Source organism: Leguminivora glycinivorella, chromosome 22, assembly GCF_023078275.1.
Source record: "Leguminivora glycinivorella isolate SPB_JAAS2020 chromosome 22, LegGlyc_1.1, whole genome shotgun sequence".
In the NCBI taxonomy this organism is placed as follows: domain Eukaryota; kingdom Metazoa; phylum Arthropoda; class Insecta; order Lepidoptera; family Tortricidae; genus Leguminivora; species Leguminivora glycinivorella.
The window spans coordinates 803,956-831,709 of NC_062992.1; the positions used below are offsets into that span (position 1 = coordinate 803,956).

The 27,754-nt window shown below is 38.6% G+C and overlaps 1 protein-coding gene across 1 annotated transcript in view; it reads right to left on the reverse strand.

Annotated features, from left to right (window-relative positions):
* Positions 1-77: 77 nt before the first annotated feature.
* The window catches only part of LOC125238056, a 154,842-nt gene continuing 127,165 nt past the window's right edge, over positions 78-27,754 (reverse strand). Inside the window, exons 17-21 of the mRNA XM_048145345.1 lie at positions 14,344-14,457; positions 11,700-11,808; positions 6,353-6,454; positions 1,851-2,105; positions 78-659 (exon numbers count right to left, since the gene is read on the reverse strand). Coding sequence (XP_048001302.1) covers positions 269-659; positions 1,851-2,105; positions 6,353-6,454; positions 11,700-11,808; positions 14,344-14,457 — 971 coding nt within the window. The 3' untranslated portion in view covers positions 78-268. The remainder of the gene's footprint in view (positions 660-1,850; positions 2,106-6,352; positions 6,455-11,699; positions 11,809-14,343; positions 14,458-27,754) is intronic.

Consider the following 27,754-nt stretch of genomic DNA (forward strand, 5'->3'; position numbering starts at 1 on the left):
AAGGAGGGATAAAATAAAAATAAACCACCCCCGAAACGTCTCGGCGGAAACGCCTCGGGAGTCAGCATGCACAAATATCAATTCCATTGATTGTTGTATTCAATAAAATCGCTGTACCACTTCTCGTTAGGTATTGTCCGTATAATATCTACCTATTAAATATACTATTTACACATCCGGCCTTCTAAATGCTGAATAAAAAAAGTTTTTTGAAAAATATTGAACACCTATTAGGGGCTAGAATTAGAGTAGCTATCTAGTGCGCGCGTCACACCGCCGCGGGGGCCGCGGGGGGCGCGGGCGCAGGAGCGGGCGGCTCCTCACCTTTGTCTTCCGCGGGCTTTAGTGGCTCAGGAGCGGGCGCGGGAGCGGGGGCGGGCGCGGGCGCGGGCGCGGGGGACGCTGGCTTAGTGTCGGGCGGTGGTCGCGGCTCGTACGGCGCCGGATAAGGCCTATACGGTCTGTACAGCAGCGGCGGTGGTAGCAGCGCCCTCGGCAGCGAGTACACGGGCGGTGGTAACAGGTGGTGGTGCGGGTGTAACGCGGCCAGTCTTTGCTCGTCTCGCAGCGCCTCCCTCGCTCGGGATTCCTTCTCCCGCTGTAGCCGCTCGCGCTCCCTTTGCTCTTTTTCTCTTTGCTCGCGTTCTCTTTCCCGTTCCCTGAAATGTTACAAATGATCGTTTTATTATCCTGAAATGTAATTCTTTTCAAGTGCAAACGGCAAATCAAAGCCATTCTACGCCAATAGGCACGCAACATTATACTTGACTAATGTTATTACAGTTTTAATTTGTCATTTGATGTTGGAATAATATTCCACCGCCAATGAGACCCGCTGGGCCATTTATTTAATTAAAAAGTAATTAAAACTTCGGCACTAACATTGCCGAATGCCAGCCTTATTCCTTAGCCCAGGACCGGAATATCTGGCGTACACGAAAAGTGTTGAGATAAAAAGAGAGATAAAAGGTAAAAATACTGATAAATTGGCCTGTTTGTTTCGTAAAACTTACTAGCAGGTGTGGTGCAATAGGCGGGTAGAGAAACTGTAGCTTGTAGGGAAATTCAAACGTACACCAACATCCGAACGATATCCGAAAGATATCAAATCATCGTGGCTCTCCGCGCCAATACAGCTATCCTTAAAAGTTCCTAATGATGTCAGCAAGTTTGTCAAACTCACCATTTTCTCTCCTTCTACCGATGCTCGCTTTCATGTAGATTGTAGTGTACCAGATCTAACTATAGATGCCTATGTATATCGATTTATGTAACTCTCCATATATATTCAAGAGACAAATTGTTTCCATCAACTAACCTTCTTACATGGCGACCCTGCCAGGTAAGGCAACTTTGAGAGACCACACACTTTAGCTCCACTAGTCTACACTTACCGTTCTCTCTCCCTCTCCCGCTGCTACTGTAAATCCCATTCCCGTTCCCTCTCATCGTGTAGATGATGCACGAGCGTGGGGCGCGGCTCGAGCGGCAGGTGCGGCGCGATGGGCGGTAGACACTAACTTATTAATTCAAATGTATAGATATCAGAACGATAGCCGAAAAATATCAGTCATCGTGCGTCTCTCCAGTGCCAATACAGCTATCCATGTTCTGTTCCGTTCTCTTCCTCTCCCGATGTAGACGCTCGCTTTCATATAGTATGTAGTGTATCAGAACTGAGTATACCTAGATGCTTATTTATAGTGTCTCTCTATGTTACTTCGTAGGTTAAGGCTCATATTTACTCATATTTGTTTCCATCGACTAACCTCCATACATGGCGACCCTGCCAGGCAACAAAACTTTCTGAGATAGTCTACAGAGTAGAGAGCTTCCACAAATCGACTCACCGTTCTCTCTCCCTCTCCCGTTGCAACTGTAAATCTCTTTCCCTCTCCCTCTCGTCGTGTAGATGATGCGCGGGCGGCGCATGCGCCGCATGAGCCGCATGGGCGGCATGAGGAGCGTGCGGCGTGTGGGGGGAGGGCGGCACGAGCGGCAGGTGCGGCGCGATGGGCGGGTAGAGCGCGTAGGGGGGCAGCCAGCCCACGCCGACGCCGCCGCGGAACACGCGTTCCAGGTACATTTGTTCTTCGGCTGCTAGTCTGGAGAGGACAAACTGAATTGTTAACACCACAGTTTTGAACTAAATTACAAAATAATAATTTAACAATAAATGGGTGTGAATAAAGAAATTATCTCTTTATGACATCTATGTAACTTTTACTGTTTAGCACTGATTGAATAGCTCATTATTGTGTATTCGTGGGTTAGGAAAGTAATATTTTGATTTCAATTAATTTCCGTAAATTAAAAATGTTTTGTTAGAGTACATGCCCTACATGTAAAGTGGGGACAGATTTTATTTTTTCATTCCTATCCCAACGTGTGATATATTGTTGGATAGGTATTCAAAAATGAATAAGGGTTTACTACAATCGTTTTTTGATAACATTAATGTTTTCGGAAATAATAGCTCCTAAAGGAAAAAACAGTACCCCTCCCCCTCTAACTTTGAAAACTAAAAAATATGAAAAAAATCACAAAAGTAGAACCTTATAAAAACTTTCTAGGAAAATTGTTTTGAACTTGAAAGGTTAAGTAGTTTTTGAGAAAAATTACGGAACCCTACACTGAGCGTGGCCCGACACGCTCTTGGCCGGTTTTTATTTATAAAAGGCTAAAATAATAATGTTAATGATGATGATAGTGTAGTGCACGGTGTTTTCACTCAAAGGAAATAGTAAATCCGATGTACTTTGGATATACTTGGGGAACACGACAATAGAGGGCGTGAAAAACAATTGAATTATTCTATAAATTCCTGTCTAATCTGTGATACCAATTCCATGTTTCCGTTACGCGCAATTAACAAAATAAAAGATATGACAAAAATAATGTTGTATTATTTTTAATTAGCCTTTTAAAATGTTATTAATTATAATTAACAAAAAAAAACAAATATTATCTAAAGTTTTTGTTCTTAAATTGGTCCGTTTTAAAATCTGAAGGTGCGAAACTTTTATGATAAACTTTAAAAAAGAGGCATGGAACGGAATGTTTTTTTTTCAAAGCCGCCATAACGCCATTATTTCAATTCTTCACTTTCTTGTGATGTTCGATGCTTTGCTTTGCTAGAAAGAACTTTAAAATTATGATGTTGAACTATACAACGACTGTGCTTGCCCTGGACTCCGATAAATCTGCTTTTTTGTGAATATACCGGCTCTGCTCAACGGATTTTGATTTGCTCGTTAGATTCGTTTGTCGTAACAATGGTTATAAGTGCTGTGTGTTGTGTACTTAATTGCGGTAAAACGCGTAAGTATTTCATCTTTTCTAGCTACGAGTATAATACATAAATCTAGAATAAAAGTCTGACCTCGTTGAGATTCACTTCACTTATGAAACTGATACAAAATAGTAGGGGAAAGTTTTTCGATTTGAGGCCGGAATTTGATTTCTTTGTCTCATAAAAGCCTTTTATCCTGAATAGCAATGGGATCTATTGCCATATAAAAATAGTTTATAAAAATTACCACTTGCTCCAAATTTGCTCGCATTCAGTATGTATTTTCGCAAATCTATGAAGTTCCAATAAGACCTATCAAAATACAATCTGTATGTTTTTTTTCAGGATTAGATAATATGATTCTTCACCAATGACCCAATCCAATTATTGAGCCTGACTGGTTTCTTCTTCTAATGGCAGTGATGTGTTAGCAATGGAAAACTGTGTCATACTCACTTTAAGAAAAATATAATACTTCAAGCGGAAGGCTCCGTTTTACCCATTTCTCTATTGAGGTCTTGGGGTATGGTAAGTTTTAGCTTTTAAATTTAAGATGTTACAATAATAATTTAACATTTGATGACTGGTCTGGCCTATCAGGTGTTAATCCTACCTGCAAAGCTGCGGTCCTGGATTCAAATCCCGGTATTGGTATTTATTTGTGTGAGCATAGATTTTTGTTCTTATGTCTAGTCTGTTCCGAAAGAGAAGAGTCGTGGAGCATTCATTTATTTTTTAAATTTATAGCTTTAATTGAATATACTTTATTATATGATTTATATGGTTGTCTAATATTTCGGAATTAAATTGAATATATTTATATGTATATTTTTTTCAGGAATTGATAAGCAAACCACATTGCTGCAATTTCCAATCAATGTTCAAGAACCAATGCAAGATGATCAAGTACCCAGAGCCCCTTTGAGGAACATCACCAATCAGTACCCACAGGGCGGCTATTAATCTCAGATCTCAGCCGTCAGCTTCAGGTCAGTCAAATGTAGTTGATTCTATATAGTAGTATCAATAATATATTATGTATTCACTTTGACAAAAAATAGAATACTTCATCTGGAAGACTAGACTCGACTTGGTCAGTGCTATTGCAATTCCAGCAATCACGCTGAAAAAGTGGAAAAATTGATTTTATTAGGGTACATTAGGGTAATATTTACCCGTTGCCTCTTACATTTACCTAGTTATATTCAATTCTTATAACATTACTGTTTAAGTACTAATATTTCAGCATTAAATTAGTTAAATATATTATGTATATGTATTTCAGGAATTGATAAGCAAGCAAACCGCATCGCTGCAATTTGCTAGCAATATTCAAGAACCGATGCAAGATGATCAAATACCCAGAGCCCCTTTGAGGAACATCACTGATGTCAGTTCTCAGCCGTCAACTTCAGGTCAGTTGAAATAAGTTTATTCTATATAGTAATATCAATAACATAATGTGTATTTTTCATCACATTTGCTGCTAAAAGGTCTTCTTGCATCTACGTGTACTGAACGAGTACTACATCATACCATTTTATTCCTAAAAGAGGGATAAGAAAAATAAATACCATCATGTCAAGCATTTTCGATGCACTGAGAGAATTTGACTATTAAGCTATAGGTACCTACACAGTATAGAAACAGTCTCGTGTCTATAATTCACTCCAGGTTGTCCTTATCAATATCACCCTAGCCTCCCTGTTGCACAATGCACTATTTTAATATGGACGATAAAGCCCAGAAACATATTTAAAGTTTTGGATGACGTTAAGTTATTTTAGTCACACTTGTACATCAAATGTATGTAATGTATATGAAATATCTAGTACCGTATTTAAGTTTTTTATATTTTTAACTCCACACGACTGCCTAGTGATATCTAACAGCTCCTATATTACAGAATTTATTTCAGGTCACGCGCCACGACACACACCCCGATTTTTCACGGAAGCTAGCAGTTTGGCCAAACAAATAAAAAACCTTACTGAGACAAAAGAAAAATATTCTGTAAGATTAAAAAAAGCTTATGTGTCTATCCACAAACACATCTTTTCAAAAGGCTATTAGGAGTTTCATCGTTGAACATCTTCTCTTCACCACACCCACACACACTCTCTCTCTCTCTCTTTCTTGATTCTTTGAACTAATAAGAAAGGTCCATTTTATTCATAAGAGTGCAAAGTAATTTGATTCAAATTTTAAATTGAAGTTCTAAACTGCTGGTAGAATGTACCTTTTAGTAATGATTTTGAATTGGAAATGTTTATTTAATTGTTGAAATGTTTTTTTACAGTTCGTTTATTGCTCGTGTTGGTGTGGTGAAAATTGTCGGTAGGAAACACTGCGCTTGAAATAATTAAGACGCATTAGGAGAAGTAATTCTCTAAACGCTTTCGACTAGTTCTTTCCTGGTTTTTGAAGCTAAGTAGTATCACCACCAATTACGTAACTATAAAACATATTTTAAAATAAATTATTAAAAACTATTCCCCTGCTTCATTGTTTTATTATATTCCTGATTTCCTACTGGTCTAGGCATTGTGTGAACTTCTGTAGCAGTTTCCTGGTGAGAAATGCATTGAAGGTTCACACATGATAACTGTAATCGGGTTCTGTTTGCTCAGACTCAGGCTAAATTCAGAGGAACGCGCGGCAACGCGCGATTTTTTCGCCGCCCGCGCGGTAAAAAATTGTTACAAAATCAAATGTGCTGTTTACATGACCGATCACAAGCGGCAACGCGCGGTCATGTACACAACGCCATTAATTTTGTTACAATCTTAAACCGCGCGGTGAGAAAATCGCGCATCGCCGCGTGTTCATCTGAACATAGCCTCAGAATGCAAAACATCAATCCTATTTAAAAAGCCCGCCGTAAATATGTGGCGTTCCATGTCTAAAGGACCCACATGCTTAATATGCTATAAGGTACCTGCAGGCGTGGAAAGTCACATGAAAAGTTGCGGGAAATTAACAATAGATGGCGCTGCAATCGAAAATCGTGACTGATAACTCTATACCATTCTATTCAATATACTCTATGGTGTAGTGTACCTGTATTGCAGCGCGGCGCTGGAGTAGAGGCCGGGGTGCCCGTACGGCGCGTACGCCGCCGGCTCCAGCAGCGGGAACGACGCCGCGGCCGGGTGCGCCAGCCTGCAACCAAACACAACAGATAGATATTTGGCAAATAAAACTATGGAGGCGGATTATATAGGCTACTAGCCTCATATCGAATTTGGCACAGTAAATGATTGTATTTTGTAGTATTTGACATAAAAAAAAAACAATATTTTCGATTTTGGGTATAAAGAGTGTATTTTGACTACGAATTTTCGATAAAATATGTGTGTAATTTTTTAAATTTTGGCCACCGAAAACGCTGTCAGCGATGAAGTGACGTCATCGAATTCGAACCTTACTACATGTAAAAACAATCACTGACATATTGTGCTTTATGCCATCATACTTAAAAAGACAGAAAATGTTGTTTTCGAATAGAATGACCTAATGCACAAATAATCTATAGATTAACATGACTGTGTTGTTTTTGCCTGATTACGTAAAAGTATAGCTTAATATTTTATTTTGGGTTAATTGTACAGACTTTAAAAAAGGGTCAAGTAGCCTATTGAATTTACAAGTGTAGGGCCTGAGATCACGCTCATATATGGCGTTTGGCGGGGCGGGCGAGAGTGCGTACAAATTATGCAGTTCCGTCTCGGGACACTTGTGTGAGCTTCAATTATTTGACATGCACGCCGCACGTAAACGCCCCGTTGCACGCACAATATGCACTCGGCCCTTAAGTACACTAAAAAATCTCCACGTGTGAAAGGTGGCCTAGCGGTAAGAACACTAACAGCTCAGCCACGACATTGGTCTAAGCGCGACAGCGGTGAGCGGCGGCCATACATTGGAGCGAGACACAGCGATGGGACTTTTCATTCACACGTATGGCTGCCGCTCATCGCTGTCGCGCTTAGACCAATGTCGTGGCTGGGCCGTCAGACCGTGCTACATTCGGATGTCGCGGGTTCGAACCCTGGCTCCTGTCGATTTCACAAACACCTTTACAAACCAACATTCCAAATATATGTATACACGATCTTTTCGTCATTTGCCAGACGTGTAATAGTTATTTGTTTTACAAGGGGGCAAAGTAGTTGTTTAACTGCACGTGCCAATATTGATACCCGAGCAAGCGAAAGATTCCAATATTGAACCGCGAGCGTAGCGAGTGGTTCAAAAAGTGGAATCTTGAGCGTTGCGAGGGTATCAAGGCACGAAGGTTAAACAAACTTTGCCACCGAGTGAAACACAAAATTTTTCACCACACCAACACGAACAAAATACTGACTACAAAACATCAAAGTAAATCAAATCCAGCAATCTATTCAATATTTATGATTCAAAATAATGATTTGTAGGTAAATTCTACTAGCCAGCTCAAGGCATCAAGTTAAAATTTGTATGAAATTACTTTGCACTCTTGTGGATAAAATACAATTTTGCTATCCGTTTTCGAATAGCAAAATTGATCTTTACTAGTTGGTGTGGTGAAAATATATTTTTGCCATGTTGGCTTGGAAAGATGTTTGTGGACTCGACCGACAGTCCTTTTTCGGAAAGGAAGAAAAACATCGTGAGTAAACCGGACTAATCTTTTTTTTTTAGTATGTATAGGTAGACGTTTGACCACGATCACACCTGTTGGTAAGTGACAAGAATCTTATATACCATGGATATTGCGTGCCGAACATTACGTTGAAGCCAGAAAATTTGACCTTGAATTACGTCACGCCGGTCTTGCATCTCTTTCTTTAGGGTGTCCATGATTAAGCATACATTAGGGATATCCCGCGGAATTTGACGTATTACGTTTATACGACTGATTAATTTTGTAACTTATTAAATTCAAAGCCGATCAATCGTTTTATCACGAAAGTGAACATCCATCCTCACAAACTCAAAAAGTAAGGTACATTAGGGCAATCCCGAAAGTCGTCTAATTAGGAAAGTCGCATAGAAATCACCATTATTTCCGTCATATCAAGATTCCCCTTTCGGAATTATCTGAACATTTCTGTCATTCGGAATTACTCTAATGCACCTTACTAATTTGTCAACCGCCAATAAGGTCCATTTCTACACCACTCTGCAGTTACTTTGCCTTACGCCACAAAATACGGTACAGTTTTTACCAGTGATAAACTACTGGGATTTTTTTTTCAGAACCGTTCCAGAATAAGAGCGTGGTGAGTGTTGCAATACGAGGCTTAAAATATAACTTTTCTTTTACTAACTGACACCTGTATTTATTAAAAAATGTTTCAGTCACTTTAAACCATCACAACAATATTTTGGTAGAACTACTGGGAAAACTAATTTAACTAGTCAACTACCAAACCAGGTGGTTTGGTAGTTAACAATGTGGGATAAATCCCCGTAGTTAGGGCTGGTAAAACTTGGTGGTAACTAGTGGGAATAGTCCCAGAAATATAAGGGAAGTATTTCGTCACTACTTTTCAAAAATCTCGTATCTCATGCTTCTCCTCAAAGTTAAAACACAGTAAGTCTATATGCATTCCATACATACTACTACATTTTCTTTTAATTGACAGAAGAAGATACAAGTTTTTTTCAAAGTAATAATTTTTTCATTGGGGAAATAATGAAATACTAGGACGTTTTACAACAGTATCTTTATTTTTAAGCGCCGCCCGTGTTTTGTATGTTTATTCCACGATATCTCCGTCGTCACTGGACCGATTTTAAAAATTTCTTTCTTCCTTTCAGTGCCATAATCTTCAGGCTTAAAGTGCAAAGCTGCAAATTGTCGAACGCTCTGAAATCTTTCCCTTTATCGGCAAAATTGACAGCCAAAGCTGTCTCCTTGCTTCATCTTTTGGAACACTGAAATGTTTAATATTATTCATGTTAATTTGTAAAGACACGAACAATAAATTTGGTATTATATACTGTGATATGAATTATGAACATAGAAACCGTACCAAGTTGATAGATTTAGCTCCATGCATGAAAAAAGATTGGTCACCCTAGTCGTAAAACCACACATAGCATTATTTTTCTTTAAAGGTCATATTTATCGTTCTAAACCTATTCGCGGGAATTTTGATATCATTTGAGACAATGAAAACAATATAATGATTAGAACTAACCAAGATTACAAGCAAAATAGAAGAAAATTGATTACCAGTGAGGTTTATGAACATTTTGGTAAAATAAGTACTTACTTGTGAAATCTTATGTCGGATTTCGGTTTCCATTTACTTCCACAATGCTGCACTATGCAATACATTCCGCATAACTTAAGGAAACCGACGAAAAATGTTTATATCACAAAAGAAAACTCTGAATTGGTGAATTACTTTTGACAATTCTGACATATCGGGCATATTTCTTTATTATTAGTGTTCCCATAGTACGCAGGAGGTAAATACCGGAGAAATAAGGTTTTTGCTCGAGTGCTTTTTTGTGTAATACAAAGAAAACTAAGTCAATTTGATTGAAGAATGTTTTATACGTTTCTTTTTAGTAACTAATCTGGCAATACATCACAGTGTCGGAAAGAGATAGAACATAGGAGTAAAGGTGAATGAACCTGGCTTCAACTCATTGGTCGGCACGCAATATCCATGGTATATAAGATTCTTGGTAAGTGATGATGCGGTCTACGGTGGAGCACGCTTACCTATTTTATATAACAGAGTTTATATGTATATGCTATACTTTTGATACTTCAGATTATCCTACTATAATTTTTGAAACATTCTCTAAAATTACCTTTTGACTTCGTTGAATTATACAGAAGAGTGTACAAGTTTCTCGTTTGCAGTGGCCTGGCTTTATACTTTCGTCTGCATTTCCGAGTGGGCATTAAAACTTTCAAGGGTTTACACAGGCTCACATAAACTTATCTCTCTTGTTTCCAACAGAGATTCTAAAGTCAGTATTTTTATGCAATATTCATTTGGATGTTACTTATAGTTTGTCAACCACGTACTGTGCATTCAGCGGGCGTAGCACAACAGTTCGATAAACTTTATCGCATTGGTGCGACCCTATCATATCGTTTATCACGCGACCGTTCTTGCTTGCCAGATCTACCATAACATTTTTGGTGACGTAAGTGATCCGTGACTATAACCGGTGCAACCCAGCCAAAACGCTGGATTTTTAGATTAAAATAATAAAATCAATTTATAGGGGGTTGACAATAATAAGTAACAATGTTAATAGCATAAGTAGTTCTCGAGATTTTTAGTAATATGACATATAGACAGATGGACAGCGTTATAAGGGTTCCTTTTAATCCTTTTGTACCTGTTTGTTTCGGTACCCTCAAAACGATGGTATTCTTCGGTTTATGAGGGTAAGATCCAGTTCGGGTCGTTGAGCCACGGCAGTAAGTAAAAGTAAAGAATCATATAATGAATATATAATATATAAGTATGGTACGACACGTCGCAACATCTTTGCCACTAATGACTACAAAACCACAAAGGAATGTGTCGCCTTGTTAGCACAGCTAGCGTGCATCGGGGGCGGAAGAGTGTTTCACGTCCCGCCGATGTTCCCAGGCGATAAAAATGCAATCACACGTCACACGGACAATTAGGTAGAAGCTTTTATAAACTATGTGTATAAAATAACACATGGGCCGAAACAACTGAGGGGGGACTGAAATCTTGGCTGAGGCGTAGGGTTAGAGCCGGCGTAGCTTTATTTGAAAAATAAATATTTCATTTTTCACTGTGCATCGGCGATATTTTATGGTCCTTTGCCAGTATTTGTTGGGTGGGTCGGAGACCAGTGAACGTTGTGAAACACTGAGTTAAAAGGACCCTCTCGAAGCATGCAAAAGCGCGAAAAATGCAACACACTCAGACAGTGCTGTCTTTAAAATAGTATTTGATTACTGGCACGTGCATGTACTGTGTTTCTAGAACGTCTAAATCAATGTTGCTTAACTCCGCCTACTAAATAAAGTTTTAACTTCGCAAAGCACGGTCCGAATGCGCCGACGCTGACCGATAAAACAAATAAATGACAATAAGGACTAGCTGCAAGTGCCAGTATCGCACGCGTTTGTTAACGAAATGTCGAAATGTGTCGAGCGTCAAGTTCTATGCCGGTGTTTAGCGTCATACAATATGTACTAAAGTCAGGTTTGCGTGCGCGCGTTTCTTATCGAGATGTCTTAGGGCCACTTGCACCAACGAACCCACCATTTTACATGGAATTTGACAGATGACAGCCCACTAAACCTGAGTTAAGTGGTTGGTGCAAGTGGGCCTTACAATAAATAGTAAACGGCTCGGTACCAGCGTTTTATATCGAGGTAAACCTTACATAAGTATAAATATGGTGTACTCACCGGTCATCCGGCCTGTAGGGCTGGAACCCGCTGGACGGGAGGTGGTGGGGGGAGGCGCGCTTGGCGGGCGCGGGGGGCGGCGCCTTCTCCTTCTCGGCGGAGCCCGAGCCTGCAACCTTCCAAGGTCAAACACGCGCTCGCTACCACACTACTCGCTCTGTGAGGCCACGAAAATGTTTACGCTACACGCTCATTGCCGGCAGCGTTGAACACGCTAGGTATGCTGTTTAATTTTTATGTCACAGCAAAGGAGTCGTCTGGCTGACACAGAAGCAACTTAGGCGTTGCACACTCTTGGGCACTGATCCCACCAAAAACGAGTGAGCGATGAGATATCGGCGACAAAAATTAACAAAAAATTGTAGCTCCCGTGTAGATAAAAGAGAGAGCGAGCGATTTATAAGTTCATCGCTCGACGACGAACTATTCGCTTGCGCTATCATCGCGTCACTTTTATTTACACGTGAGCGGCTATCTTTTGTTCGTTTCTATCATCGATTACTCGATCTGGGTGGGACCAGTGCCTTGAGAAACCCTTGATGTGCTGACTAAATATTAATGTAGTAATAAACATTAACCTTCTAAACAGCAGTGGACTGTGTTCCGGACGACTAGATACATTGTTAAGAACAATTTATTGTATAATCATGTTCAACGCTACCAGCAGCTTTGAGCTAATTTTCGACGGAACGTAAATATTTTCGTGGCCTAGAGAATTGACTGATCGAACCACACTTTTATATACCACTGCTCGTTATAACTAATACTATATTAAAATTATAGGTAGTCGAAAAATTCTTAAAATGTTACCTACAAGATCAAGTTTATTCTGTTTGCAATTTTACAAAGGTAATTTCTTTGTTCTGTGGTTAATCAATAAAAAGTGTGGCGTGTGACAAATCAATAAGAGCGAATTGTGATAACGTAGCTTATAGATACATAACGTTTTACAATAAAACAATTACAAGGTATTACAATAGTCTTGTTTAACAACATATAACATTACACATGGGTATTTTAGAATGATCAAAGTGATATGTAGTATATTTTCACCAAATAAACGTTTTCTATTCTATTCTATTCTATTATTCATATTCATATTCATATTTATTGATATTGCACATTTATACATTACACGTCAGAAACATAAACATTCATTATTACTAAGTAATTCTTATTACTCTAAGAATTATATATTGTCTATGGTATCGGTCCTTACCGATTTACTTTACATCAACTTGCAAGATCTTTATTTACTAATTGAAATTATTTTAGTTTATCCAGCTGCCCAGATATTCTTGTCTACAGCTCTCATCAATAGCATCTTGTGGGGTAGCCAGTATGTATATCCACAGTCTCTAGGTATCATACGTTTTGATTTCAGAGAATCATTAGTAAACCCTTTGTATTACCAGTACCACTTTGTTCAATCTTTACAACAATATGCAGGTATAATATAGTAAAGATTTTACATAGCTTCCGTCCTATTTAATTTATTGTAAGAATGTGATCCCTAACGCGAAGTAGTCAAGGATATAAAACCCAACAAGTGTGGATCCGCATATAAAATGTGGAAAATAAAACAAAAAAGGGAGATCTGGGAATACTGGCCCTGAGTGCCCTGTATTTGGGACAATTATAATTTAGGGATAATCTCTAAATCCTTTGTGTCACAAATAGTGACGAGGGACTTCTAGTCCAGTCGAATGTATAAAGAAAATTGAGTAGGTAACCATAAAATAAAGTAGATAAATATTTCAACCATAGTCAAATTATAATAGTCCCATGGTTTGTTTTTATTGCAGCCAAGTAAAAATTATTGCCTATTTTACGAGCGTTATTTATGACACTGCCAGTTAGCCGACGCAAGTCCTCATGTCTCAAGACACTGCAAAATTTCTTGAGTATCTGTTTTACACACCGAATAAATTTACAGGTTAAATCCAAATGCTCATTTCATGTTCGATTTTTTAATAGAACCAGCTAGAGTGCATGTAGATTAATCGTCAGTTCTGTATTCGCTGAATGAATTATTAATACAAGACCTCAATGGGAATCTCATAGAAAAGAAATGGAAGACTACAGCCAATGTCGAATTAGGGCCAGTTGCATCAACCACATTTGACAGACACATCATCGTCACGCAGCTGAGGTCTATGGAACTTCCCATACAATAAAATTTAACGAATGCTTTAACGGTGACAGACGGCTTGGTGCAACCGGCCCTTAGAGGCAGGTTTTGGAAACAACCTGGTCCACTAAACTTTGTGGAGTGGACTCATATTCTGGATTAAGCAAATATTGGTGTTTACATTTCTTTCGGAATCCGTGCCATCACGAATATTCTCCGAATCGCTCGAGTATACCCTGTGTGAATCAGATATTCATACACACTTCACACGTCTTGGTATGAGGTGTCGCGTTAGTACTGGGCTCTAACCGCGAAAACCGAAGCTCACAAGTTAAAAGCAACCGCCTCTGATTAGAGTTAAGAGGCCCTTGTATTACCAATTCGCCGAACGATATTGTCCAGCGCACTGGTAACCTGCGGAGGTACTCTATGTTTGCGAGTTTCGAGACCTTCGAGGATAGTAGCAGGGTCCCAGGGCCAGCGGTGGGGTAAGTGCTCCAGCTAGCGACTCACCGTCCTTGGAGTCCGGCCCGGCGTTCTTGGCGAGAGTGCGGAGCGCCGCCGCGAACGGCCCGCCCTTGTTGGGGGTGAGCTCAGTGCGTTTCGCTATTTTGTTCGCGCTTCCACCTGGAAAGAAGGAGATGAGAGGTTAGTTGTGAGAATAATGTTGTACAGTTTTCGTGGGTAGCTATAATAGTAATTGATGAAAGAAGATAACTGTTCAATTCAGGGGTATCATTAATAAAGCCTTTTCTAATCGGTGCGGGTGTAGTATACAACCCGGTTCACGCTTCCGCATTAGCTAGAGGAGATTATTATGCTAGAAGATACACATGCCACTGTAACTGCGCGTTGTAAGGCGCCCGGCTTTACACCGCGAATGTCCGCGTGTGCGTACGAGGGCGCGAAAGAAACGCTATGGGTGAAGTAGTTTAGTTCACTATCTGTAGAGAGTCAGCGTAGGCGCATCAATCACTAATTTTGAATTATTGGTGAAACAGTTCGAAGCCATATTATTTCAAATAAGTGGGTAACTCCCCTGTCATGACTCATGATACAAACCCACAAAATTGCCTTAACGACCGGTTATGAATTACCAAAAGGCAAGCCACAGCAACAGGCGCTCTTCACACGAAATTATCATATTCCCGTCCGTGTGAACCAACCCCCGTACTGACCGGTTAGGATCCTCGTACTGTCCCACTCAAACAGACACGTGCTCAAAAGTAAATATACACGCCGGATAACTGACTCAATAATTCTGTGGTAAATGCTCAAATTCATGTGAATAAAGTTCAAAGTTAAATCAACGCAGTCGAAAATCGAAATACAGAATGTGAAGGCAGTTCGGTTTGAAGGACCACCCAATTGTTTTTTTAAATAAGAGAGAATATTTAATTATACGAAGACCGGTCAAATACAATCAGATCATAAAAATCAAAGGTATACATATCGTGAATTGCGAAAATCTCGTTAAATGCGTTGACGAAGCCCCGCTTAGCGGGCTTCTGGTGCAACTTGACGAGCCTTCATAGATCGATTAGTTTTTATGTGACAAACGTCACAACTTAACAATGGCCGAGGTTACAATTGGCTGCGGCATACACCACCGAAAACTGTAACGCAATCAATCAAAACAAAATACAATCAACACTTCAAAGGAATATTGTTTACAAACAAAATATCCACTGCTACAGTCATGGCCGTTTCCCTTCACCTCGTGTCGATGACAGCTTATTCTCGTCACAATCACAAAAATATGGCGGCGGCGTCAAACGGGGGCGGTTATTAAAAATCCCATTGTGTGGAGCCCTTCGTAATTATGTTCACACTTTGTTGGTGGTGTCCGGTTGGCAGCGGGGGCTTGGGCGGAAGCGGGGGGCTTTGTCAATAGTTGTTGTAATTATAATAACTATAATGACTATAATGAGAGTTCGTGTAGCTCTGTCAATAAAAATTATATTGCACAATAGATTATGCGGTTGGTGCGTGTAGTATAGTAGATAAGTTGAGTCCATTTATAGGCCATTTATTTATAACCCTTTCCTATACTTTTTATTTGACCTAACGGTTTTATAACATTTCTCTGTCAATGTACTTATGTTAACTCTGTGTCATTCGATGTACTGTACAGCTTCGTATTTCTGTCATCTTTTATGACAAGATGAATTCCAAACGTAGGCACTATGGAATTCGGGGAATATGCTAATAGAATATCAATGCTTTAATAAAGAATAAAGTTGCGCCTATAACGGAAAAGATGAGGAGTGGCAGGTTGGCGTGGTACGGTCATGTAATGAGGAGGGATAAATGTCATATAGGCAAAAGAATGTTGGAGATGAAGGTTGATGGATGGAGAGGGAAGGGTAAACCCAAACAACGATGGATGGATTGTGTGAAAGAGGATATGAGAAAGAAAGACGTAAGTGTTGAGATGACGAAAGATAGAGGAGAATGGAAGAGGAAGACGTGTTGTACCGACCCCACATAACGTAGGATAAGGGTAGGAGGAAGAAGAAGAAGAATAATATCAATGATTTAACTCCGGGTGTTGAACACTTGTGACTGTAAGGCTATTATGAGCTTAATTTCTAGATAGTCGGTTTGACTAGCAATCTACCTCTATAGACAGAGCACAGCCTTACCCTGCAGGTCGTCCCGATGTGGGCTAATGGAGCAGCCGGCGGCGGTTTCAACATTCAGCGTCGCCCGGTAATTGAGCGCTTATTGTGTTACATTTACTGGTTATGTGTACGTAAATACGGGACTGTACGGCTGTTACGAGTAATTTCTAGATACCTATAGTGTCGGTTGGACTAGCAGTCTATAGACAGAGCACAGCCTTACCCTGCAGGTCGTCCCGCTGTGGGCTAATGGAGCCAGCCGGGGGCGGTTTCAACATTCAGCGTCGCCCGGTAAATGAGCGGTTATTGTGTTACATGGTAATATACAAATATGGGACTGTAATGGTTAACAGATTCGAATCCACACTAATATTATAAATGGGAAAGTGTGTGTGTCTGTTTGTTTGTCCGTCTTTCACGCCAAACGGAGGGACGAATTGACGTGATTTTTTAAAGTGGAGATAGTTGAAAGGATGGAGAGTCACATAGGCTACTTTTTGTCTCTAACCCCCCACTTCCCTAGAATGGGAAGTTAAGGGAGTTTGATTAAATGAAAAAAAAAGGGTTGTCATTGGTATATCGTTTTTCTGAAGTGGCACGACAGAGCCAGACTGCATTTAGATAGTCATGTGTGCCTAACCGAAGTGTCATCGATAGGAGGCCACGTGAGTAGTCCATAGATACCATGACTTATATACAAATTACATAACCTTGTACAAAGTAGTAGAAGTATCAGAAGGCTTGAAGTGAAGTGTAGCTGGAATAAATAACGCCGCGCCTGGGAGGTAAATATGCAATGAAGTCATTTGTAGCCGCCCGCCGCTCGGCTGAGCGGGGGCGGAGGTCCATAGATCGAATTACTTTTATATCGAAAGCGTAGTGTGTGCGATTTATGCACAATAAAAATACAACAAAGCACAGTGATGATGTAAAACATGCAGTTGCCTGCCTACTGATAATATGTTTGTCAACAAACTCAAAAATAGCTTGTTACAAGATTGATTATTTTTTCTTTGACTACAAGTGATTGGCCTAATCACACTGAGGAAAACTTGTAATTAATTACTGTAAATGTACCATTTATGAATAAAGCATTCATTCATTCATAATAATTAGCTTCTAGTGTCGTTTGTATTTATGATTCGATCTATATGCACAAAAGATGGGACCAAAAAAAAAGTAGTTGAAAAATACTTTTTAACTCTTTTGTTTGTCTACATAACTATCCCTTTTATAGTTTTAATTTTATTTTTGTCAGTTTCTCAGTGACGGACATCTCCGTAACATATTTTATATGCCGATTTTCTCCATATGGACTACATAAGTTGTTAAATTCCATTGCTGCTGCAGAATTTATTATCTTTCTTTTTTTAAAGCTATTTTTTTATAAGTTCAAAGTTGTGCAATATTCATGAAATAAAACTATGGAAACGGATTAAATCGCTCCGATTCCGATCCGATTCAATCCGTTTCCATAGTTTTATTTCATGAGGACCTATCGCGGTAACCGAAGACAATATTTTGTGCAATATTGTTTGTTCTTCAATAAATCTTCTATATTGTACCTATCACATATGAAACCTCGCACACTCCACCAAGAAAAGCTATAATATTTTATTAAATAGGACCGCTCGCGTGACCATGTGTGCCAGTTAAGGCAGTTAACTCGAACAATATTATGAATAGTTAAGCCTTAACATTATGAATTGTTAAGGGGAAACATGTGTTAGCGATCCGTTCCCTACTTATCTTGGCCTGGCTCTAGTTAAAACAGAAAAAAGAAACATAGTCATTAATGTAAGGTGTCCCCAATATTTATTAGTTTTTTTTAAGGAGAAACAGTCGAAGATGCTGTAAGATGATCGAAATATTAGCTCATGTTTTCCCTTGACAACTATTCTCAACGACATTTTAATGCAGTGGTCATAAAGTAAAGCAGAGCTTTTCAAGCTCATTTTGTGGCTATTCATCACCGCCAACCGTATGCATATTGTATGACGTCACATCCTCGAATTGACATAATAGAAGAATATTTTTCTAGTGAAATGCAGTGGAGTGAAACTTATGAAATTCCGACGGTATAATGTTATGCAACAAAGCTTCATGCGATGTTAATGAGATACGGGAATGTACGGTTAGCACCAAAAATTACAAGCAAAAGAGAGCCATGTCTTTTAAACTTAGTATTTATTTACAAGTCTTTACTTTCCATCAGGGAGTATTTAACGTCCCCGATTAGTTCATTAAAAATTAACAATACTAGATATGATGTAGATGGTGAACGATTCATTAGCCGGGTTTACACAGCCCGAGGCAATGTGCTGGCGCAGCAAATGTGCTATGCAGACGTCCCTCGGCCAAGGCAGTGCGTGCGCTTTGCTGGACCTAGCGACATGCCTCGGCCGAGGCACGTCTACATTGCCATTGCCATTCCGTGCGCGAGCACATTACCTTGCGACGTGCCTCGCTCTGTGTGGACCCGGCTATTGACAACTCCAGAGAGCAACGATACACACCTGGCGTCAACACGCGATCCCTGTGTTACCCGCAATTATCCACAGATGGGCCTGATATGACCGCTATTAGGACAGGCATTTCAGCGTGAAATTTCGGTTGGTGACAAAACAAGTTTCGTTGATATAAACGTGACGAATGCTGATTAGATAGCCAAAGCAGTGTGTGAAATTGCCTTAGTTGCGGCCATGCCTATTTTATGCGATTTTTGGATGAACGATGACCAAAAAATCTTATTTTGAAACTCCCATGGTTCTAAATACCATAGTTTTTGAGATATCAAAAAAATCGAGAAAAGTCCTGAGAAACCATAGAAACGCTTTTTATACTAGTTCAAAGCAGATTAATCAATGAATGTTATCTGGTATACTAAACATGGTTTAAAAGAACCAATTTATCTATATAAACATAAAGATATACTCTCATTTAGTCTTCAAATAATGAATTTCTATGATATGGAAAATCTTTTTTTTCTGGCGATTCTTTTCACGGTCGCATTTTTTTTTGATACACAAAAGTTAAGCACAATTATGATTATTATCACAAAAAAATTCAAGCGCAACAAACGCAGGAATAAAGAGATATGATTTTTTGAAATTTTAGGTTAGGGTTGTCACTTCCGAAAAATTAAATGTGACATTATAGTGTAACATGGGCTTTATTTGTTGACAATTATAACATCGATAAAAACAGCACTGGCTAAAGTGTGACAACATTTGCGCATAGTAATTTGTCAATATAGTGCGTCGAACTGTGGACCAGAGTGCAACTAAGCTCCTTTCTAGATACCATCTATAGTTTCAATAAAATCAATCTTCGATTATAGTTATTGTTTGAAATTGGGAAGACGACCGCACATAATATCTGGAGAAGCGGGGGGGTTATCATGGTTACCGTTAAAGGTCCATGGCACTTCTTTGCCTCAGCAGATAGACACTGACCCATCCTGCTAGGCTAGGGATTCTTCGTCTGCTAAGTTATGTATTCTGTAACGGTTAGCCTAACAGCCTTGATGCGATTGAATTTGACACCTACATTAAGTGCTTCTAAATGCTTTACACCTCCAAATATCTGGAACCTTTTACATTTACGGGAACTTACAAAACAAATGTTTGTATTTTGGATGTGCTTCTCAGCCCCGACCAGAGAACTTAATGCTAGGGGCACCAACCCTCAGTCAGCGAGTGAAAACTCCAACAAACGATCCAATAATATGGATCAAAAGACATCGCCCACAAAATTAGAAATTTACTTCTAGTAGATAAAGCTCAATCTTGATAGTGACGAACGACATTATGTTCTGTGCAACCTTACTGTAGGTACTAAACGCTTTATACCCAAGTTATTTTAGATTTGTTCCACAGAGCCTTAGAATCGCTTGACCCTTGTCTGTCTTCCACTGGTTCACGAAACAATAAAGAACACGTTTGCCTATACCTAACAAAGTAGTTCACATCCTAAAACTTCAGATAATGTACATTTCATTTGGTACAATGCACCGAACATTAATACCTATGACATTTAATTAAGTCAAAAGACGAAATCATAACATATATCCTCATAAACAATGAATTAAATACTCAATCGGTACATCGAGAAATAATGGACTCAAGTTTACCTAATAAATTTTTTGTGAGAACCCTATTTCCATAGAAATCAGAGAAAAACTTAGAAACGCAATTTCTCCGAGTTCCTGCAAGATATATTAATAGAATTTTCACAGTTTTTAGGTACATATATTTAGTTAATTTTGCGAGTAAAAAAATGTGCGACCCTTTTATAGTTTATTATTTATTTCAACTTTCTTGAAAATTTGAATTTTATTAATATTCTTTTTTTTTAAGCCGTCAGAGTGCTGAAACTTTAATAACGTATCTATTTTAAACTGACAATCATTATGTATTTCATTTGAAGCGGTAGTGTTTTATATTTTAGAAGATTTCAATAGAAATAGGTTTTACAAAGGTCATTGACCTTTCAGAAAAAAAATTATAACTACGAAATTAAGTCAAATATTGCAACGGGAGTTTCGTACTAGGCTTTATTACAATAAAACACGTCATAATAGAAAATAAACTGGAGATGTCCGCAACTAAGGCAATTTCACACACTGTGCAAAGCAATGATGGTAAAAATCATGGCCGTCGAAAACGACACATACTTCCTGAGGTCTGAGATACTATCAGAAAGGGGTCGCAACATATGGCCCAGTTGAAGCTACATGTTACAAATTACAAGTGGTAAGTCGCCGCCTTATATGACAAGATCACAAGAGACTTCTCATTTTAATATTTAGCGTGCGCACGCTCGAGGGTTCCAGCCAAAATGACGGAATAGCGGAGGCCCTGAAAAATTCAACCACAAAAGAGCGTTTGTAAGTTTTGTAACTCACAACTCACAACGTGCTGTTACAAAACTCTGACTTTTATTTTGCGTTCGTTCTTGTCGAGGTGTGTGTAGGTACCCGTCATCGGGTATGGTCCCACCTCATTAACCTCGCAGCTAACTAATTGTTCCGTTCCGCCCCGGCGCACTCTTTGCTCGGGTTAAAACACATTTAAACGTAAGTTGGGCAGTTGTTAAATTCAATACAAGCCTGTCCTCCACACTACAACGTTTTCCCGATCGTATTATGACCGGTATTATGATGCATAACCGTAAAGGCACTGCAAGGTCCCGAGTTCTTAACGTCATCATCATGGAGGAAGATATGAGCTTAAACAGAAAAACTAAAAATGACAAATCCCGCGTCCAGTCTGCAGCAGCAAAGTCGCTATAGGGGCATTCCATGGGTTGTCTTGTCCCGTACAAATGCAAATATTTTGTGTTGCGTTTTTTTTTCGGTGTTTAAAACAGGCGATCCTTTTTCTGCAAATAATTCAGCACAAATCCTTAGAAAAAGATACTCTTACACCAGTAAATTTTCAGAAAACTCGCTTTTGTACCGGATTCATGGAACGCTCCATAATACAGCTGTAATAGTTGATATAAGTACGGTACGTCACCTATATGTGCAGTGTTTGTTGTAAATAAAGTATAACTATTATATGGCGAGATTCACAACGCAGAACTTCCTGTAAAATATCCCCCGGTGAAACTACATTGAAAAACTATGACGTTGATAGTAGGTTTGGTGCAACTGGTCATTAGGGTAGGGTGTTGAGGTTAACCCCTCGGCGGTTCGGTGCCACCTCATTTGTCCCGCAGCTGACAAATTTGTATGGTTCCGCTCCACCGCGCGTTTTGGGGTTACGGTTGTAACTATTTTAAATTGAGACAAATACACACGCATCTGGTTAATGGTGTTTTTTCCAGCATTCGTTTGGAAAGTAGTTAATTTCTCGTCAGGTCGAAACTTAAAAGAGCTATATGTTCTGAAAAATGTTGTACGATATACGTGCGAAGAGAGGATTCGTAATTCGTGTCGATTTAAAACAATCCCTTCGGTCGTCGCCACTCGTTTCGAATTTCCTCTTTTCCACACTTGTGTCATAATTCATAATGTACTATTTCCTCACAATATTTATAATTTTAACACTTCTATCTTATTATTTCCACAAAAAAACTAACTCAACACAGGCAATTCAACAAACCTAAAAACTAAGTTTAGCCTAAACCGTTTAAGTTGTAAGAATGGACGCAAACATTGCAAGTTAAATAAAAAGCTTTAAAAAATGTAAGTACCTACTTTTTAATGTGATCATATGAAATAGTATCATCATTTCAATAAAACTAATTGATATGGAAATCCGCATATCTGCCAGTTCATTCATCTATATTTTTGCTGAAAATGTAAATGGAGCGAAATGCCAGGCAAGGCCCTAGACAAGTTCTCAGATTCTGTACTGTACAAATTGAATTATTAATATAAAAGCAACAGGAGAGACATTTATTAAATTCCAAGTGAATCTGCTGAATGCCGGCGCTTATTAAATACTATTTCATTAAGTCAATTTGAAATAGGTTACAAGAGAAATGAATTACCTAAGAATACTCAAGGTTGTGATATAATTTTATTGTTGTACAAGTACCTACCATAAAAATGTACACAAATTCAGATTCTCGTGAGACCACGACGAGTGCAGCGCTACAAATGCTAAACTAATTTAATGACATCTCCAGTCAATGACCTAGTCTAGCCTGCCGTTTGAAAGCCTTTAACCAGAGAGTAAGTGCAAATCTATCAAGTTTCATCTCCGCATACAGCTGAGTCAGTCAAAAAAACGCGAACCCTGACAAAACCAGGCGATGAATAAGGAAATTGAAACTTATTATTCAAAGTAAAAGTTTGAGGCCCAGCGTCGACGACAGAATTATCTCGCAAGTTTAGAAACTTCATGTCATGGTGGAGTTCAGATTGTAGAAGCGAAAGCTAAGCTGCAACTAAGAATCATCTAAAATCCTAGCCACGGTGGTTGACAGGGTAAGGTAAAATACCCCATAATGGACGGTGATGCCATTATGGACAAAAAAACACAAATCCTTAAAAATAAGTATCTAAAATAAGTTTCTAAAACCTGACGGCTATGTACCATAAACTAGAGTTGTAGAGCTGTTTCATTTCGAAGTTTCAATTAATTCGGTTATTTCTGAAGGATTTGGAGACAAGATAAAATTCACCAGTTTACTGAAAAAAATATCAAGACGAATTCTTAGTAATGTTGCTAAGAGAGATGAGTTCATGTATAAAATAATAAAAAAATAACGCATGGTGTAATCTTGAATGCGTTTTACTTACTGCATTAAGCATGAGATAAGGTATAAAACATAATAGTTTGTTGCTCCAAAGATATAAAGAAATGACGTTATTTTGCGAGTGTCCATTACTGGACCCGAAAAACTGCCTACCTCCTATGATGGACAAGGAACAATTTACAAAACCAAAATTTACAAGAAACAATCCTATGTTAAAATAACCCAAACTAATTGTATTTATGGTGTATAAAATTGACTAATTGCGTATCAGTTGGCTTTAAAAGTAAAATTTTAAACTTATTTCACTGTCCATAATGGGGGATCCATTACTGGAGAACTGCCGTCCATAATTGGAGAAAAAACACCTAGTTTTAATTTGTTAACTATGAAGAAACCAATAGGAGTATCTATTCTGCAATACGCTTGAAATGTAGAAGAAGGATAGGACATTCAAGATTTAACACGCTTGGCGGTAGAATTTTTACATTTATCAGTGAAATATCAAAAACAGGCGAATTTTTTTCTTAAACTGTCCATGATTGGGTCCGTCACCATAGATGGGGCTTTCTGGCAGTACTGGAGTAGCATACATGCTCACAATAATGTTTCAAGTTAGTTAATAGGTATAAAATATATAAATATCTGGGCGACCGAGCTTCGCTCGGTTCTATTTTAATATATCACGTCTTTAGATAAAAAAAAACTCTTATAAATACAAAAACAAAAAAAAAAAGACAAAAAACAAAAACTTAATTTCTGACCGGGATTCGAAACCCTGACACCTACGATCTATCTGCGTACATTAGACCGACCTCGTGCGACTGAGCTAAGCGGAATTGATGCGCGCGCGGCGAAATTAAGGACCATATTTTACGTTTACAAATGCGAAAGAAAAACTCATGAAAACTCGAAAATTCGCGTTTTCCGGGATGTAAGGCTACGCTAGATCGATTTTTCACCCCCGAAAACCCCCACAAAACAAATTTCAGCGAAATCGTTAGAGCGGTTTCCGAGATCGTCGGTATATATAAATAAATAAATAAATAAATAAATAAATAAATAAATAAATATACAAGAATTGCTCGTTTAATAGTATAAGATATCAAATTGTCACTAACATAATTTTAACTATAAAACTCCCGTGAGACTCATACATATTTGAAAATATTTTAAGCGGGTTACTCACGTATTAAGTCGATATAGCGTTCGACATGTTTCGATCCAATTTCGAGGACCTTTCTCAAGAGTAGCGACCCCGCCTTTACATGTCGAGAGCGCGACGCATACTGCGGGCGCTTGCTTGGGGTTATTTTTAAATATGTCACTAACATAGGTTAAGAATAGCAATAAGTTACTCTTTCTTTCTTGTGAGTCTTTCAATTGCCACAAAAAATATGAACGTTATGATTTTATGACGTGGAGGAGTAAGGGTGAGATGAGAGGAGTCCAGTTGCATTGGTTTTAATATAAACTAGGAAAACCTGTGGTAGGCAAAGCACAGCCGGCTCGCCACAGGTCCTTCAAAATACACAGTGTTTTTTTTGTTCTCCGTTAAATTCGACACTTAGGTTCATCATCAGGAACCATCCTGTATATCACTTATAGTTAAATTCGCAAAAAATAAAATGTTTCATCATTTTCATACATAATAAATGAATTTATTAGTGTGAGACACTTAAGAATAACATTCAAGTTAGTGTCAAGTGATTGACTTCACATGTCAAAACAAATAACATTAGGAATTGGCAAAGGCTGTGACACACGTGTTCAGCAATTATCTTTATTTTTAACCGACTTCAAAAAAGGAGGAGGTTCTCAATTCGACTGAATGTTTTTTTTTTTTTTGTATGTATGTTACTCGATATCTCCGAGAATCGTAGACCGATTTTCAAAATTTTTTTTTTGATTGAACGGGTATAACCCCGAGATGGTCCCATTGGCACCAAGTCGTGGTCTGATGATGGGATCTTGGAGAAATCGAGGGAACTCTTCAAATGTTATAGGCACATGTAATGTTTTTTGTGTATTTTTCAAAGGTGCACCAGTATTTGCGCCTGATGGTAATAATTTTATGTGGCTGAGCTGATGATGGAAGGTCAACTCCTCAATGGTTAGGAGTTAAAGGACAATTCTTTCACTACTGTACATATATTCGGACTGATACATATAATATCACTAGGAACCACTAAAAATCAACAAATAAATAAACTTTTTAACAAAAAATAAAACCGCCTTCAAAAAAAAGCGTGTTACAAAACACGGAGAAACTAAAAAGCCAAAAATAATAAACCTTCGAATTCAGATTTCTTATCGGATTGCAATAATCTAAACATCCAAATTATAAACAAATCAATTATTTTTGGAGTCGGGACCAGCCTGCGTATGGTTGGGTAGGGCAAACAGGAAATAGCAAGGCGACGAACAGGTCTGGTACCGACTACAAAAATAATTGATTTGTTTATAATTTGGATGTTTAGATTATTGCAATCCGATAAGAAATCTGAATTCGAAGGTTTATTATTTTTGGCTTTTTAGTTTCTCCGTGTTTTGTAACACGCTTTTTTTTTGAAGGCGGTTTTATTTTTTTTAATAACTCGATAACCCCAAGAGTTAAGACGCTAGTTTCTTAGAGAAATTAATTGTATTTGATGTAATGAATCTTCCCTTTTAACGGAATTCAATAAAAACAGGGTGTAGTGTGCGATATGGCCAGCACTAGTAAAAAGGTTTTGGTGTAAATCTGGCCTGCCTCTAAAAGTTCCTTAATATTTTGGCCCCCAATCAAAAAAGTTTGCCCAACAGTCCCAACACTGAGCTACCGTCTAAGCTTTGTTACTATCATTGCGATTAGTCAAAACTGTATCACTAAATAGGTATTTTTCTTGGATTGCTTCGTCTACTTGTCCAGTTAGTTAGCTCCAGTTGAATAACATCTCGACCATCTCGTTAACAATGTAGCATCCGTCACAAGCTGTTGCGTACTAACAGTGTTAGAGTTCACCAATTGACCTGCTCCGTCTCAATTGACCCGCGTACGACTCACATCGTACCAAACAGAGACCGTCTCCACAGACTAAATGTTTCTACTACTAAGTTGATAGTAATATTGGATACAGCTGTACATACATCTACAGTCAAATCTAGTATTTCGTTAACATGTAATACATCGTACAGAATATCGGTCGGCTGGTGTGTGTTAACCGCGTTAGGGTTCACCAATTGACCCTCTCCGTCTCAATTGACCCGCGTACGACTCACATCATGTTACCAAACAGGGCCCCTGTTCATTACAGCCTAGAATAGCCATAGCCATCACAGAGGACTTAACGAGTAGTACTTGCGAAGGGACCCGCTGGCGTAGCACACTAGTAGGATAAACTTTATCGCATCGGTGCGTCCCTATTGCAAGTACAAATAGTGCGATAAGGACAGACCGACGTTATATCGTCTATCACGCGACCGTGCTTGAATTCTTAGTCTCACAGGTCATACAGACTGATACCGCAATGGCTTTTGGTAACTGTAGTCCACTGAATAATAAACAATTATGAAACAATTGAGTGCTAATAGTCTTCGATCATGAGTTCTCGGAAATATTTTGAAACAAGTTCTGAGTTTCCGTGAAATTGCGATGGTAAATCATTTTAAGTTCAAAGTATGAAATAATATGTGGGTTTCGATGTGAAAGGTCTGTTTCCAGGCTATTGCCTCGGGTCTCTATCGCTAGATAGTCCTTTATGTTCTTTCTGCCAAGCACGTTTTTATTAACAGCCTATGTTTTGAATTCAAAAATTAATCCATTGGATTCGAAATCTTTTTTTATGGGTGGTATGGTAAAATCTCCACAAAAACCTGTGCAGTACGAACCGTACTTTCTGTCCTTCATTACTCTGTTTAAGAGAGTCAAGTCATGGCCCGTTCTATTCTTTGATGTAGTTAACTCATCAGTCGATCCAATGACTCTTCCTCCAATGACTTACTATAATTCTCATGTAACATTTTAGAGTTATGGTCTGTTATTGTTTAATATTGTAATTCAAGTTCAGTTCATTCCAGCTAATTTTCTTAATTATAAAAATATCTTCGATTTT